The sequence below is a fragment of the Apteryx rowi genome, unplaced genomic scaffold, assembly GCF_003343035.1.
Source record: "Apteryx rowi isolate R43461 unplaced genomic scaffold, aptRow1 scaffold_432, whole genome shotgun sequence".
Lineage (NCBI taxonomy): Eukaryota > Metazoa > Chordata > Aves > Apterygiformes > Apterygidae > Apteryx > Apteryx rowi.
This window is the reverse complement of record NW_020450686.1, coordinates 661,451-674,166: the sequence shown is the minus strand read 5'-3', so window position 1 is coordinate 674,166 and position 12,716 is coordinate 661,451. Positions and strand designations below refer to the sequence as shown.

Sequence of the window (12,716 nt, the reverse complement as noted above, 5' to 3'; positions counted from 1 at the left end):
AGCGGCCTGCGGGGCGCGCGTGAGTGTGAGTGTGTGTGTGTGAGGGGACCAGTGTGTGTCTGTGTGAGTGTGCGTGTATGTGAGTGTGTGTGTGTGTGAGTGTGCGTGTGAGTGTGCGAGGGGGACCGGTGTGCGTGTGTGGTCATGTGTATGAATGTGTGAGGGGGGACCAGTGTGTGTGCACGTGTATGCATGTGTATGTGTGTGCACGCATGCATGTGTGTGGGAGCCTGGTGTGCGTGCATGAGTGTGTGTGTGTGTGTGTGTGTGTGTGAGGGGGCCCAGTATGCGTGTCTGTGTGTGTGTGTGTATGTGTGTGCATGTGCGTGTGCGTGTGCGTGTGAGGGGGACCAGTGTGCATGTGTGCATGTGCATGTGAGTGTATGAGGGGGACCGATGTGAGTGTGTGCATCCATGTGTGCACGTGTGAGGGAGTCCGGTGCGTGTGCGTATGTGCGTGTGTGGAGGCCCGGTGTGTGCGTGTGTGCACGTGGAGGGGAGGCAGTCTGTGCGAGGGGACCCAGTGCGTGTGTGCGTGTGTGCGTGGTGTGTGTGTGTGAGGGGCCGCGGTGGTCGCCGGCAGCACTCAGGTGCTCTCCATGAGCGGGGAGCCGTGGCGGCCAGGGCACCGAGATCAGCCCGTCCCTCACCCCGGCCCCGCACGGCCCCGCAGGCGAGCAGGGGCAGCCAGACGGACCGGCCCGGCCTGGTGCCGTGGCCCCGCGGTSCCCACCACCCTGCTGCGGTGTTGCCCTGCGGGTTTGGGGTCTCACACCGGCGAGCCCAACGGTCCTTCAGAGACATCGAGAGCGCTTTGCCGCCCCTCTCTAAGTGCATCGATCTAAGTTTTCAGGGAGCAATATGTAATGAGCGGGTCTGGATCCGCAGGCAGCTGGCAAAGCATCTCCACCTGTTTATTCCAGGAGCAGTTATCCGCCTGCACCAGGGAAAGGTGGCTCACTGCTAGAGCCTGGGGTGGCAAAGAGGTGGCCCTTTTTCAACTGTTTTTTATATGGAGAAATATAATGTTCAGTAGCGCTAGAGAAACTGAATGATATCCGGACGCAATTAACGAATTTTTATACACGCTTTTTAGCAGCTTCCAGGTAGTTGTTTCAAAACAATTTACAATGAATGGCTAACTGCACACCAGTTAATTATTAGGACCTGTTTTATAATCTCATCCAGGATCTCTGGGGGCCCCAGACTGTACACTCGAGCATGATACCAATGGATTGGAAACAATCAATCCTGTTGATTTTGTACAGTGTAAAGAGCACTTCTGCAGTCCACTGTCACTTAAGTTATGAATTACTGCTCTGTTGGCTAATTTTTTTCATGCTGGGTGTCTGCTCTGGCAGTAATAGAGTCTCAGCTTAAAGGGAAGATCTGCATTCTCTTTAATATGTATGCACAAAAAGAAATCTGAAATCTTAAGTTACATTGCTGTGGAGTTGGATTTGTTTGACTTTGGACAGAGAATGATAATCTCATAAACCTTTCACAGACTAATTGCATGGATGTCACATGCTGAAAACTTTCTGCCAAAGAGGTGTACAAGAAATAAGCCAATCTTCAGTAAGCATGTATTTCAATTTTCTGATTGGAGTACAGTAAAAATTAGGATGCTTTGAAGAGCATTTCTGTAAAAAAACAGATTTTGCTTGTAAAGGATGGAAAATACAGATTGGGATTAGTGACAGACAGATGTTGAATTCATTGGGGTTGTTAAATAGCTGTAGAAAGAAAATGGTTGTACAACATTTGAATAAAATTTAAAGAAAGGAAAGTCCAGATCTAAAAAATATGTGCTTGACTTGTTAAATAACTGCTTCTTGTTTTTTTATACGATTGCCAGTAGAATTGGAATTATCGTAAAACATAATTGAATAAAAGTCAGCAGAAAGCAGAGCCTTAGTGTAAAAAGGGACAGCAGAGAAGCTGTAAAAAAACTATAAATTCCACTTTTTCAAGTGTGGCAAAATGGTTAAACAATGTCTATTCTTAAGCATATCTCATCCGAAGTTATAATCACAAGCAATTGGATTTTTCCAAGATGCAAAAATGCTATCAGGCAGATTAGATGTGATTTTCATTTGTAATTTCTGAGTGCTTTTTTCTTTCCTGTACTTACACCACTCCCGGTTCACCTAAATATTATTCTTATTAAAGCTTCAAGTAAAACAATATTGTATTGTGGGTTCTTTTTCTTATCAGTCTTTGCTTTTTCCAATATTAGGCTAGTACGGTTGATCCTTGTTCAAATGTGGTTTAGACTGGCTGAACTAATTGCTTGATTTATCTCTTTTAGTTATCTGATTTCCTACATGAAACAAATGTAGCTGCTTCTTTGTACACAACAGGTTTATGGAACAGTCTGTTACAGGGCTAACATCTCTGAATTGTAGAGAAACAGGAAGAGTGTTCAAGTACATGTCTTTGTATCATGACAAAAACGAGTCAGAGGAGAGTGTAAGCACTCTTTTTCCATATCCATCAAGCAATATTAAAAAAAAAAACCAAAAAGTATGAAGTTAAAATGTGACAGAAGGATGAGAATAACGGCCTATCCAGGGGGCACTGTATTCCTATGTTTGCAAATTCTTTATTTGAATCTCAAGCTTATGCTATTTCTCTGTAGACTAGAAGGGTCAAAAACTACCAGAGAGGGAGCCCAAACAGTCCTTTCAGAGAGGGACTATGTCATGTAAAAGTTTGCCGTTGTCATCTGCTGGATATAATTGGATCTGGGTAAGAGTCTGTGACTACTTTTCAATTTTCTAGTCATGTTTTCAAAGAAAAGATATAAAGTTTAGTAGTGCTTATAGGCAGGGAGAGGGCTTTGGTTTAGAAATCAAAGGCAATTAACTCTTTTTTTGCTGAGAAACATAGAAGTGTGCATGATTTGTGCATGTTCTTTTTAAGAGCTTTTCTGAATTAGTTGAAATACTCTGCGTATCTCTTAATAGTTTTCCTCAGGACTTTTGTGGTACTCTCAAAATTAAAAATTCAATGGGAAATTCTCAGTTTAACACATTGATTCATTCACTTCAAGTTTCACTCCTTCTCTTAATTGTGGCAGGCAAATTTTCCATGTTTCTGCACTTGCCAAAATCGAAAAGATAAAGTGTAGTTTGGGTAACTGGGCCTTAATGTTTATCAGAACATATGGGCATTAATGGTGGCAGTCTGTAGAAAAGGCCAGATCTCTGCAAACCCTGCTTTTCATTTACCAGGGCATCGGATCATTTCAAAGGTGAGTGAGGCCAGAAAGGTGAGGGAAAAGTAGGAAATGGGAAAGAATCAGTAAAAACAATGTGAACATTTCTGATGCTTTGCCAGGAAAATAATGAGCACATTTTCTTCTGAGCTTTCCCTATTCTGCTGTCACTGTGATGGTAATGCCCAGACCAAATAGGTTTATAACAGATGCATCCAAGCAAAATGGAGAAGGGCAGCAGCAACAGAGAAAAGAAAAAGGCTGCTTCCAAATTTTCAAGAGTTTATTATAAAATTGTAATGAAGAAAAGCCAAATCAGAGCTATTAGACACAGGAGTTAGCATGGCAATGTGTCTCCTATCACTCAGCAAAATTATTCAATACCTCATTCATGGTTCATCTTAGCACTGGAGTAGAAGAGCATGCCAAGCCACTGAGTCCACAAAGCAAGTTATGTATTCCTTTCTGTTCACTAATCAAGCTGCATTTGTAGTCAGTAATCCTCTTTCTGTCACTACTCCTACTTGGGGGAGCTACTCCTACTGTACTGTGGAAGCTTGCTCCTTTGCTGGTTAGATACAGTCTGATCTCCAGCTCAAAGGCACTCAGGACTAGTTTGTACTCATTTCTTCTTAATGTCCAGTGTCCACTCCAGTATATGTCAGTTTAAATAGTTCTCATTCTCTAATGCTGTTCCAGATTATTATCTAGAGTAACCAGTTTATGTTTTACTGAGCTTTTCTAGATTTCTCTCAAGAGATAAGCTTTTCATTCTTGTTGTCTTTCTAATAGTCTTTCTCTGTGCTTTCCAGTTTGAACTCAGCTTTCATGAACATGGCTGACCAGAGTTGTTACTAATGGCATCTCACCAGTGCCTTGGACAGTGACATTAGTACCTCACTTTTTCTTTCAGCCTGATGCAGCTGCTCTGTCAGCTGAGAAGCTGGGACTTTATCTCTCTCGTTTTTGCTATTTGGAGGAGAGTTTGCATTAATACCTAGAGTGGAAATTTGACATATGTTTCTTAAATTGCCTGTTCTGTGTGGAAGGTAAACTTAGGTTAAGAAAAGGGTGGGCGGTGCCTCAGCTCACCACAAGTAGATTCACCAGAATTCATCCGCTAGACTATGTCAGAACCATTCTGTACTGCACCTTGAATTCTGCTCCCCTGGGCAGCAGGATCTGCCAGTACTATGGTCACATTCATGCTATTTCTGCTGATATGAAGCAAGAAGAGCTTCTTTAAAATATTTTAGACTCTCGCCTCTCTGTATCTTCTCAACATTCCACAGCTTGGCATTTCAGTATGATGCTTGTCTAATAAAACTTTGCATTTCTAACTGCACCTTGTGGACTGAGTTATGATATACTTACACATATTTATACCTTGAAGCAGATAAACTTCTGATGCTGCCAAGTACATTGGTTCACAGGCTGTGCTCTGCAGATGGCTGGTGATCCATAAATTCCAAATAAGTGGTTGGTTCATTGTCCACAGAACTCTGTTAAGTCTTACTAATTGGTCAGTTAAAAATAGATGATAAAGGTGATCCTAAAGGATCTGTGAGAATTGGCTGTGGTCTGCAGGGGAACAACTGAAGTATCCTTTGAAGCAGAAACAAGAATAGGAAAGCTTGTCCAAGATAGAGGGAAAAGGAGAAGAAAAGTCATAGGATACCTCTGAAAAAGTTAGGAATAAAATCCAATCTCTACATTATTGGTCTAGTACTTTAACCCTAAAATTATTATTTTCTTCATGATTGGGTCATATTGTCATAGAATAAGTGGAGTGTTTATATATTTAAGGATCTTGGTAACATTTTGGCTACTCTGATGATGATATTAGATCTGCACATTAGAGACACTCAGTTGTGATACATTCTCCATACAGGCCCAGGAGTTACAGACATTGAATTTTCCCATTATTTTCCATTGTCAAACTATATTACTTTGAATATGTTTGGCTAATAATAATTGACAAAAAGCAAAAAGATCACCTCACAAAAAGCTACCTGTGCAGGAAACTGTCTTTTTATCAGAATAATGAGTAAAGTCAGTTTCTTCTTAGAAAGCAACGTAAATATATGCATTTCTACACTATATACAGAAAAGGAGTGTTGCTCTTTGAAACAACTGTAAATCACTATAGCTGAAGAAGCCAGTAAGTGTCTATCCTTACTGTAGATAGGACATTTTTCCTGGGCTTACTGTTGATCTTCTCCTTTACAACAGAATTGTTTTATCTTTGAAAGAAAATAAACTGTGAAAGATACAAAGGAATGAGACTCAGGATTTTTGATCCCATCATTTCTTTCCTTCTGCATTCTCTTTTCCAGGGGCAATTCATTCTGTATAGACATTCAGAGTGGGGTGCATATGTAAGTGCAAACTGAAGTGATGTGCAGTCAAGGAGGTCATGGCACTGTGCCCTGCTTAAGTGAGAAAGCTGTTCAAATTAATTCTGTCAAAGAATAAGGTCCTCTAAGGCCAAAGAGAGCCAAGTGTTTCATTACAATCATGAAAGTGTCATATAAGCACATGCTTTTTCGGACATTTGTTTTCAGCCCACACCCTGTTTTTCCCTGTTCCCTTGGGAGCAAGGGAGCAGCTGAACATGAGACTTGAGAACTGCTTGGACTTAATATAGCAAACTCTGCTTAGTGATTAAACTTGCCTATGCCCATAAATAATCTCCATTTAAGGACTTTAAAGATGTCCTGAAGGTAGGGAAGCATACAAAGCCATCCTTTTTTTGTTCCTGAACCATATTCAAGGTGGGGGCCTACCTTCTCCCCATTATTAAGATAAGGAGCAGGAGTCTGATAGCTCCTGACAACAAGGGTTCTGATTGTTTTCTTGAGCTTAGATTTCCCTGTGGGCTTTCAGGTCTGTCCTGTGTCCTCTAGGAGGTGGCCTGAGACTGCCCTTGGTGCTAAAATCCAGATGGTTGTAAGGATCTGAGTAGGGACTCATTCTGCAAAAAAGCAGGTATACAACATGCTAATGGAAATAGCCTTGTGCATTTTCTCTTTAATTTTAGTAAATAACTAAGGAGAGATTTATCCCAAAGAAAAAACTCCATTTATTTTGCTGAAAGTGATGTGTGCTTAATATATCCATTTAATCATTTGAGCACAAAGAGAAGAACTTTGTCAAAATAAAAATAAGGTTTTTGCATTCTTGGAAGCAGAACATCATAACATTAGGGAGACTGACATGTTTATTTGGTTTTCTATCAATGCATTTAGCATTTAATAACAGATCTGAAAATGGCAGTCCTTGGGATTATTTCCACCACTGTTTCTAAAGGACCAACATAGCATCAGCACCAGCTTCTTCCAATTTCTTTGCCAAATGCCTCCACAGTAGAGGCAACTCCTGTTAGGAGTGAACTGATGTATGAATACATGTAAAGTGGGCTACAGTGCACTCCATGCTCACTTCAGACCCTACAGGCACTAGTACTTTTCTAAAATTCATCTGGGATTGGACACAAGAAAGGATCACTACCTTTCTAGGTAGTAATAATCTAGGGATACTGGATCTCTAGGCAAAAGTTAGCCTATCCCAACACTTTGAATCATTATCAATACCTCACTAATCTTCCCATAGCTCCGCAGTGGATAGGTAGGGAAATTAGCCCTTCCCCGTGCCTTCTGCATCCTGCAACAGGCAGTCATATTCCAACTCTAGAAATAAATGTTGGCTTCAATTCTGTGTTCAGCTTGCCCATAATTCTGCCTACGGTACTGTAAATAATGAATCCATAAGTTCAAGGCATAGTGAAGATTTTGCCTTTTAATTATTATTTTTTTTTTTTTAGGAGCTTTTAAGGAAACTAGGGCATGGGTAATGCACCCACCTAATTTAATTTAGAGAAACACTGAAATTTCTTTGTGGGAAATGTCTGTGTTTAAAAGCTTCCACAGGAAACAGGTCCTTACTCAAGACAGCTACAAAATGTACAAGTTTTAGTGAGACTATCATTCGAATCCAGGTCTCCAATTCCTCTGTTTGCTCAGTGGTACTGTTTTTGAAGTGATAAGCAATAATATATATAGGGATGAAATGTAAGGCACATAGGACTGGGGCCAGCAAATGAAATGAAAGCTAAAATCCCTCTTCTTAATCCTTAAGCAACTTGAGGAAGTTACGTGCAAGGATTTCTAGGAGATAAAATGAAAAAAGAAGACAATTCTTCTTCTTCCTACTAAAAACAATGACTGCTGATTTCAGCTGCTCCATTATAGAAAGAAGCCAGAAGGACAGCAGAAAAGGCTGCTAGTGAGAACATACAGGCCATGCACTGGCAATCCCCAGCCACTGCACAGTTTTTTTTCTGCTCTATTTTATTGTTTTGTTCTTTCAGTTAGACTGGTATAAACAGCATTAGAGAGTTGTGAACTGGACGGGATTTCCTTGTGTCTTTTGCTAAAGAAATCAGAAAGATGAGAGATTAGTAATGTGTACACTTGGTAGTAGTTTTTTATTCTAAAACTTCCTTATAGTATGTCTGTGAAAGGAGTGAATAAATATTAAGGCCTAAGTGTAAACACTCAGGATGCAAACACTTAAGCATCTAAGACCACATTTAGTCAAGAACTTTAGTCATTACCAAATTAAAGGGTAATTGTATGCACAGAAAATCTGAAATCAAGCACTCCCTACTGCATTGTTAATAAAACACAAATTTTACACTGGATTTTCTGAAAAAGGCTTGCTACTTCTATTGTCACCTTCAAGGACCTTTTGTCTCCACTTCTATATGCCTCTTCAGTATCCAGAGAAGCTGGTATACTGTTTTTTGTACTATGAGACAGCAAAATTATCTGAGAAAATTTATGCAGTAATTGAAATCTTGCTGAGAAGGTGGGTTAGTGTACAGCCCTCACCCTTATGCAAGGTCCGGCTCCAGTTGTCCTCTCAAGCAGTCCAAATGCACTCTGAGATGTCTAACTTAGCTTGGACCTGAGCTGCTTTTCCATAAACCTTTATGTTAGGATATGCTGTCTTCTTTTTGTCTGAAATCTGTGTGCAAATGTATCGCCAAACTCCAAAAATTAAAAAATCCTGCTAGACTCCCCAGGTACTTGAGATTTTTCTCAAAAAGTATATGAGATGAAACACTAGCTAATTCTAAGTTCTTTTTTTTCGCCATCTGCTTTTTGAGCCCAGGTAAAATTTTGGCCAGGTTTTCAGGTTACTCACTGCAACCCTGAAAGCTAAACACAGGTCACAGCCCAGCATTAGTCTCTTATTTCCCCCTCATACACATGAAGAGAAGGGTTTCTCTCTGTATTTTCAAGGTATGAGCCTATCTCATCCACCATACTTTCTGAAAGTAGATTTTTTTTTTTATGTTATGCTCAAGAATTTTCATGGCGTTTTAGATGTTTTTGGTACCAATCACCAATGACGTTTAGCTTTGGTACACTGTCTTTCATTACAGATGTAGCTTTTGCCATTCTCTTTGCGTGGCGAATTATTAGCGTGGATACAAGAATCACAAAAAGACTTAAGTCCTCTGTGAACTTCTTGATTTCATTCATATCTGTTACCAAAAATTCCAATAAAATATAAATGTTTCCCGTTTTATATAGTACAAGAGACAATAAATTATTCCTTTTATTTTTTATTACAGATGGCATCTGCTCAAGATTCCAGATATGGCCAGAAAGATACATCTGACCAGAACTTTGATTACATGTTCAAACTGCTCATCATTGGCAACAGCAGTGTTGGAAAAACATCCTTTTTGTTCCGTTATGCTGATGATTCCTTTACATCTGCATTTGTAAGCACGGTTGGGATCGATTTCAAAGTAAAAACAGTTTTCAAAAATGAAAAAAGAATTAAGCTACAGATTTGGGTAAGCCAAAAATAATAATTTCATGAACTAAGCAAGCTATAACAATTTGATGTATACAGCAGTTTGATATATACAGCAGTTTGATATAGTAGCTTTTAAGCTACTGTAGGTATATATTCTTTATCATAATCTGCATATGTATGGCATAGTAGTGAAAAAGCAGTTAATTTCTTTCCTGCATCATTCTTCTGTCTTGAATAACAGAGTGCAGACAGTATTTTTAAAATATTGAGGTTCAGCAGAGTGTATATTCTGAATTAAATTCCTTTAAGAAATACTTCAGGAGGACATATAYTGATAGCTGTTCACCCAGGTATAAGGAACTGTGCTGTATACAGTCTGTTGAAAAGGTTACATTATTAAGGACTGTCTTGAAATACCAGGTGAGATCTGATTTTTTCCCACTAAAAAAATTCAAATTATTTTAGGAACTATGATAGTGGATGCATAACAGAAGGCATAATTTTTTGCGCTCTCAGTTATGTTTGTCATCCTGATCTCTTGAAGCCCCTTCCTTCCACTGCTGATGACTCAAACAAGTGGAAAGAGAGAGTGAAACAGCTGTGTTGTCTGAGTGTACAAAACCCCTTATCTACACCTCAGAGACAGAAGAAAGATGTCAAACATAGGAAAGTCTGATGCCAGGGAGAAGGTGTTCTTTTCTGCAAGCTTTCCTGAGAAAGCAAGGACAGACAAAAACTTACTTAGGCAGGAGTTGCTCATGGTCACAGCTCCTAATTCTTGGGTGATACTCAGGTAAAGAATGGGTGATAAAAGAAATTTTAACAATGTGGGACCTGGAGTTAAAGTTTTAGGTCTTTGCCAGGGGTGCTTGAAGATTTTAAGCCACATTTCGTTTTGGGGATATTTGTAACAGCCACGCTGCTCTGAGAGAAGTTTTGAATCTTTGTCTGGCCTGGAAAGATGTTCCATTTAAATGGATGTAAATTAACAAGTAACCAACATTTTCCTTTTATGTGCATAAATACAAGACATTTAAAAATGTGTTTAATGATAAGCAGCCATTAAATCTAGGGAAACCTTGGATTAAACCTGACCAGACCATCTGACATGTTTAGGACAGAAGCTAAAGTGAATATGTGTTTAATATGGCACGTTTTCCCAGAAAACCCGTTTCTTACAAGAAGACTGTGATCAGGAAGGTAAATCCAAAGCTGAATTTCTCAGATCAGGCTGTATCTCATTCCTGCCTTTTTAGGTAGGATGCAGCCCTTGATATCTCAAATCATTTGTCATTCTGTGCCCTCTAGGAATTGGAACACAGACTCTTTGCCTCTCAACTTCTCACCTTTTTAAACTTAGAGTCTTACTTTTATCATGGGTCTAACAGATAGGGCTACATTCTAAGTAACTGTGTCGTGCATGCTTTCACAGCATTAACATGGTAGTTTCACTGTAACACAGCAGTGCTGGAGATGACAAGGTAATTCACATTGACATCACCTCATTATCTCTTGTTAATGGAGCAATAAAATTTAGTTCACATTATAGTCTTTACACAGTTCTTCTTCTTTTAATCACCAAGTGGCTTCTACAATGTATTTAATTCATCATGCATCTCCTAGAAAAAGCATCAACATTAGTTTACAACATTATATTAATGTGATTAGTTTGACACCAACATATTTCTCATAATGCTTCTCCATAGCAGACTATGAATATGTGCTTGACTCAAAGCAGTCCATTAATCTAAATGTTCCCCGGAGTTATCTGTGGCATAGAGAGGATATTGTGTTAGCTGTATTCCCGCCACCTGGAGTAATCTTCCTGTTCTATCCAAACAGACACTTTGTTCTTCTTTGCATACCAGTAACAACAGACTCTGCTCTGTGAATGAGCTCCCTCTGTTCTGCAGTGATAGCACAGGAGAATCCCTGCTTGAAAAAACTTGCCACCGAAGTGAGCGAAACAAACCCAAGGTTTCCATGTCCCGCAAGGAAGAGGGGATAGAGACTAAGATTATGACAGAGACCTTCCTAAAGTCACCTACCAGGACATAGAGAGGGTTAGGAACAGGACTTCAGATCTTCTTACTTTTAACTTAAAGCTTTTTGCATCAGCCAGCACTGCCTCTCCTTATTTGCTTCCATTAAAATTTTAATGCAAGTTCTTAAAAAGCCATGTCATTGCCAAATGAACTCAAACTGCAACAGCTCACTATTAGTGTTTGCACTTTTAGATGGAGTATACTGCAGTGGAATATTGTGTTGCAGTTATGCTTGCTAGAGTAAATCTGTTGAATGTTGCACCCCTGGGACCTTAAATAAAATCGGTTAAGTATCCCAGAAAGCTATTCCAGTGAGTGAATTTTGAAGCAAATATAGAGCACTATTACCACATCGGATAAGCTGTATCAACAGCTGTATTATTCCTAATATGCAGTATCTGTATATGTAACACCTCTCTATATTATACTTCATTACTTTTCTTTGATTATACAAATGTCTTTCTAAAATGAACAGTACTCATGCAATATCCATTTCCATTTCAAATTACATATATGAAAGAGTTTAGATTACCTAAAATATAAAACTGAATGAATCAGAGTGAGTTTCATTTGATGTTAATTCTGTCTAGAAACATCCATGAGCCTGTAACACTTCCTTTGAAATCAGTGACAAAGTACTTGGAAACATCATGTAATAAGTGATGTTCAGCATATATGAAATAAAGAATTCTGAAAAACCTCATAGGTTTAAATAGCTAGAAGAAACTGGAAATTGAATACGGTTTTAAAACGTGTTCTGAATGATGAGATCAAAACTACAACACTTTACCATGTACTACAGCGAAGAAATATACAGAATGCCACTGTTCTGCTATCCTTGCATGGTAATAAGATGTAGAAATGTGTAAATAATAAGGCTGTTAGAGTCACCAGATTCCCTAGTTGGAGACACAGCTGATCCTATATGCTTTTTTTTTTTTTGAATGGATGTATAAACTTTGTATTTAACATCTGTTTTGGCATGAAACTTAGTGTTCAACTTGAAGTATGTTGGAGCTTTGAGCACTGATTTTTCTTTGAATATGATTCTAGCATGCTTATCAGTGAAGAGTATAAGATTGTTTGAAAGTCTACATGAGCATTTGAGGAAGCAGGGTCATTATTTCTTAATAAAAATCACTATATGATTATTAGAAATGAACTAGCAAGGGATAATAGGTTGCAGATGGTGCTGTCTTACTTACTGGGATGCCCTGAAGTTTTTTTGTTTGTTTGAGGGGTTTTTTTGCTGTAAGGCAATAGAGCTTCATTCTTGCATTCAAAGGACCCAAACTGAACTGTCCTCTTTTATTGTTAAAGTCGGGTAGGATATAGCTCTCTCTAGTGCTTATCGTTATTGCTTTTTCATATGGTTAGAAAGAGCCTGCTGGGAGCAATGTAAGGTTTACATTATTCCTTCTAAGCCAAAAAACTTCCTTCTAAAATGTTTCTTACTGGAATTGAGAGAGGTTCAGAGTTCAAGTGCTGTATTCATTAGTGGTAGCACAATACCTTGTCACAGGACCACTAGCTGGCTCCAAACTTTTGTTTCAAGGGAAGTTATAAATGTGGCAGCTATAGTGCAGACAGTGTAAACACAGAATATTATTATTTTTTTC

General features: G+C 39.1%; 1 protein-coding gene across 1 annotated transcript in view; it reads left to right on the top strand.

The window, feature by feature from the left end:
- The first annotated feature begins 8,861 nt into the window (after positions 1-8,861).
- The window catches only part of LOC112971262 (ras-related protein Rab-3C), a 124,202-nt gene continuing 120,347 nt past the window's right edge, over positions 8,862-12,716 (top strand). Inside the window, exon 1 of the mRNA XM_026076483.1 lies at positions 8,862-9,089. Coding sequence (XP_025932268.1) covers positions 8,862-9,089 — 228 coding nt within the window. The remainder of the gene's footprint in view (positions 9,090-12,716) is intronic.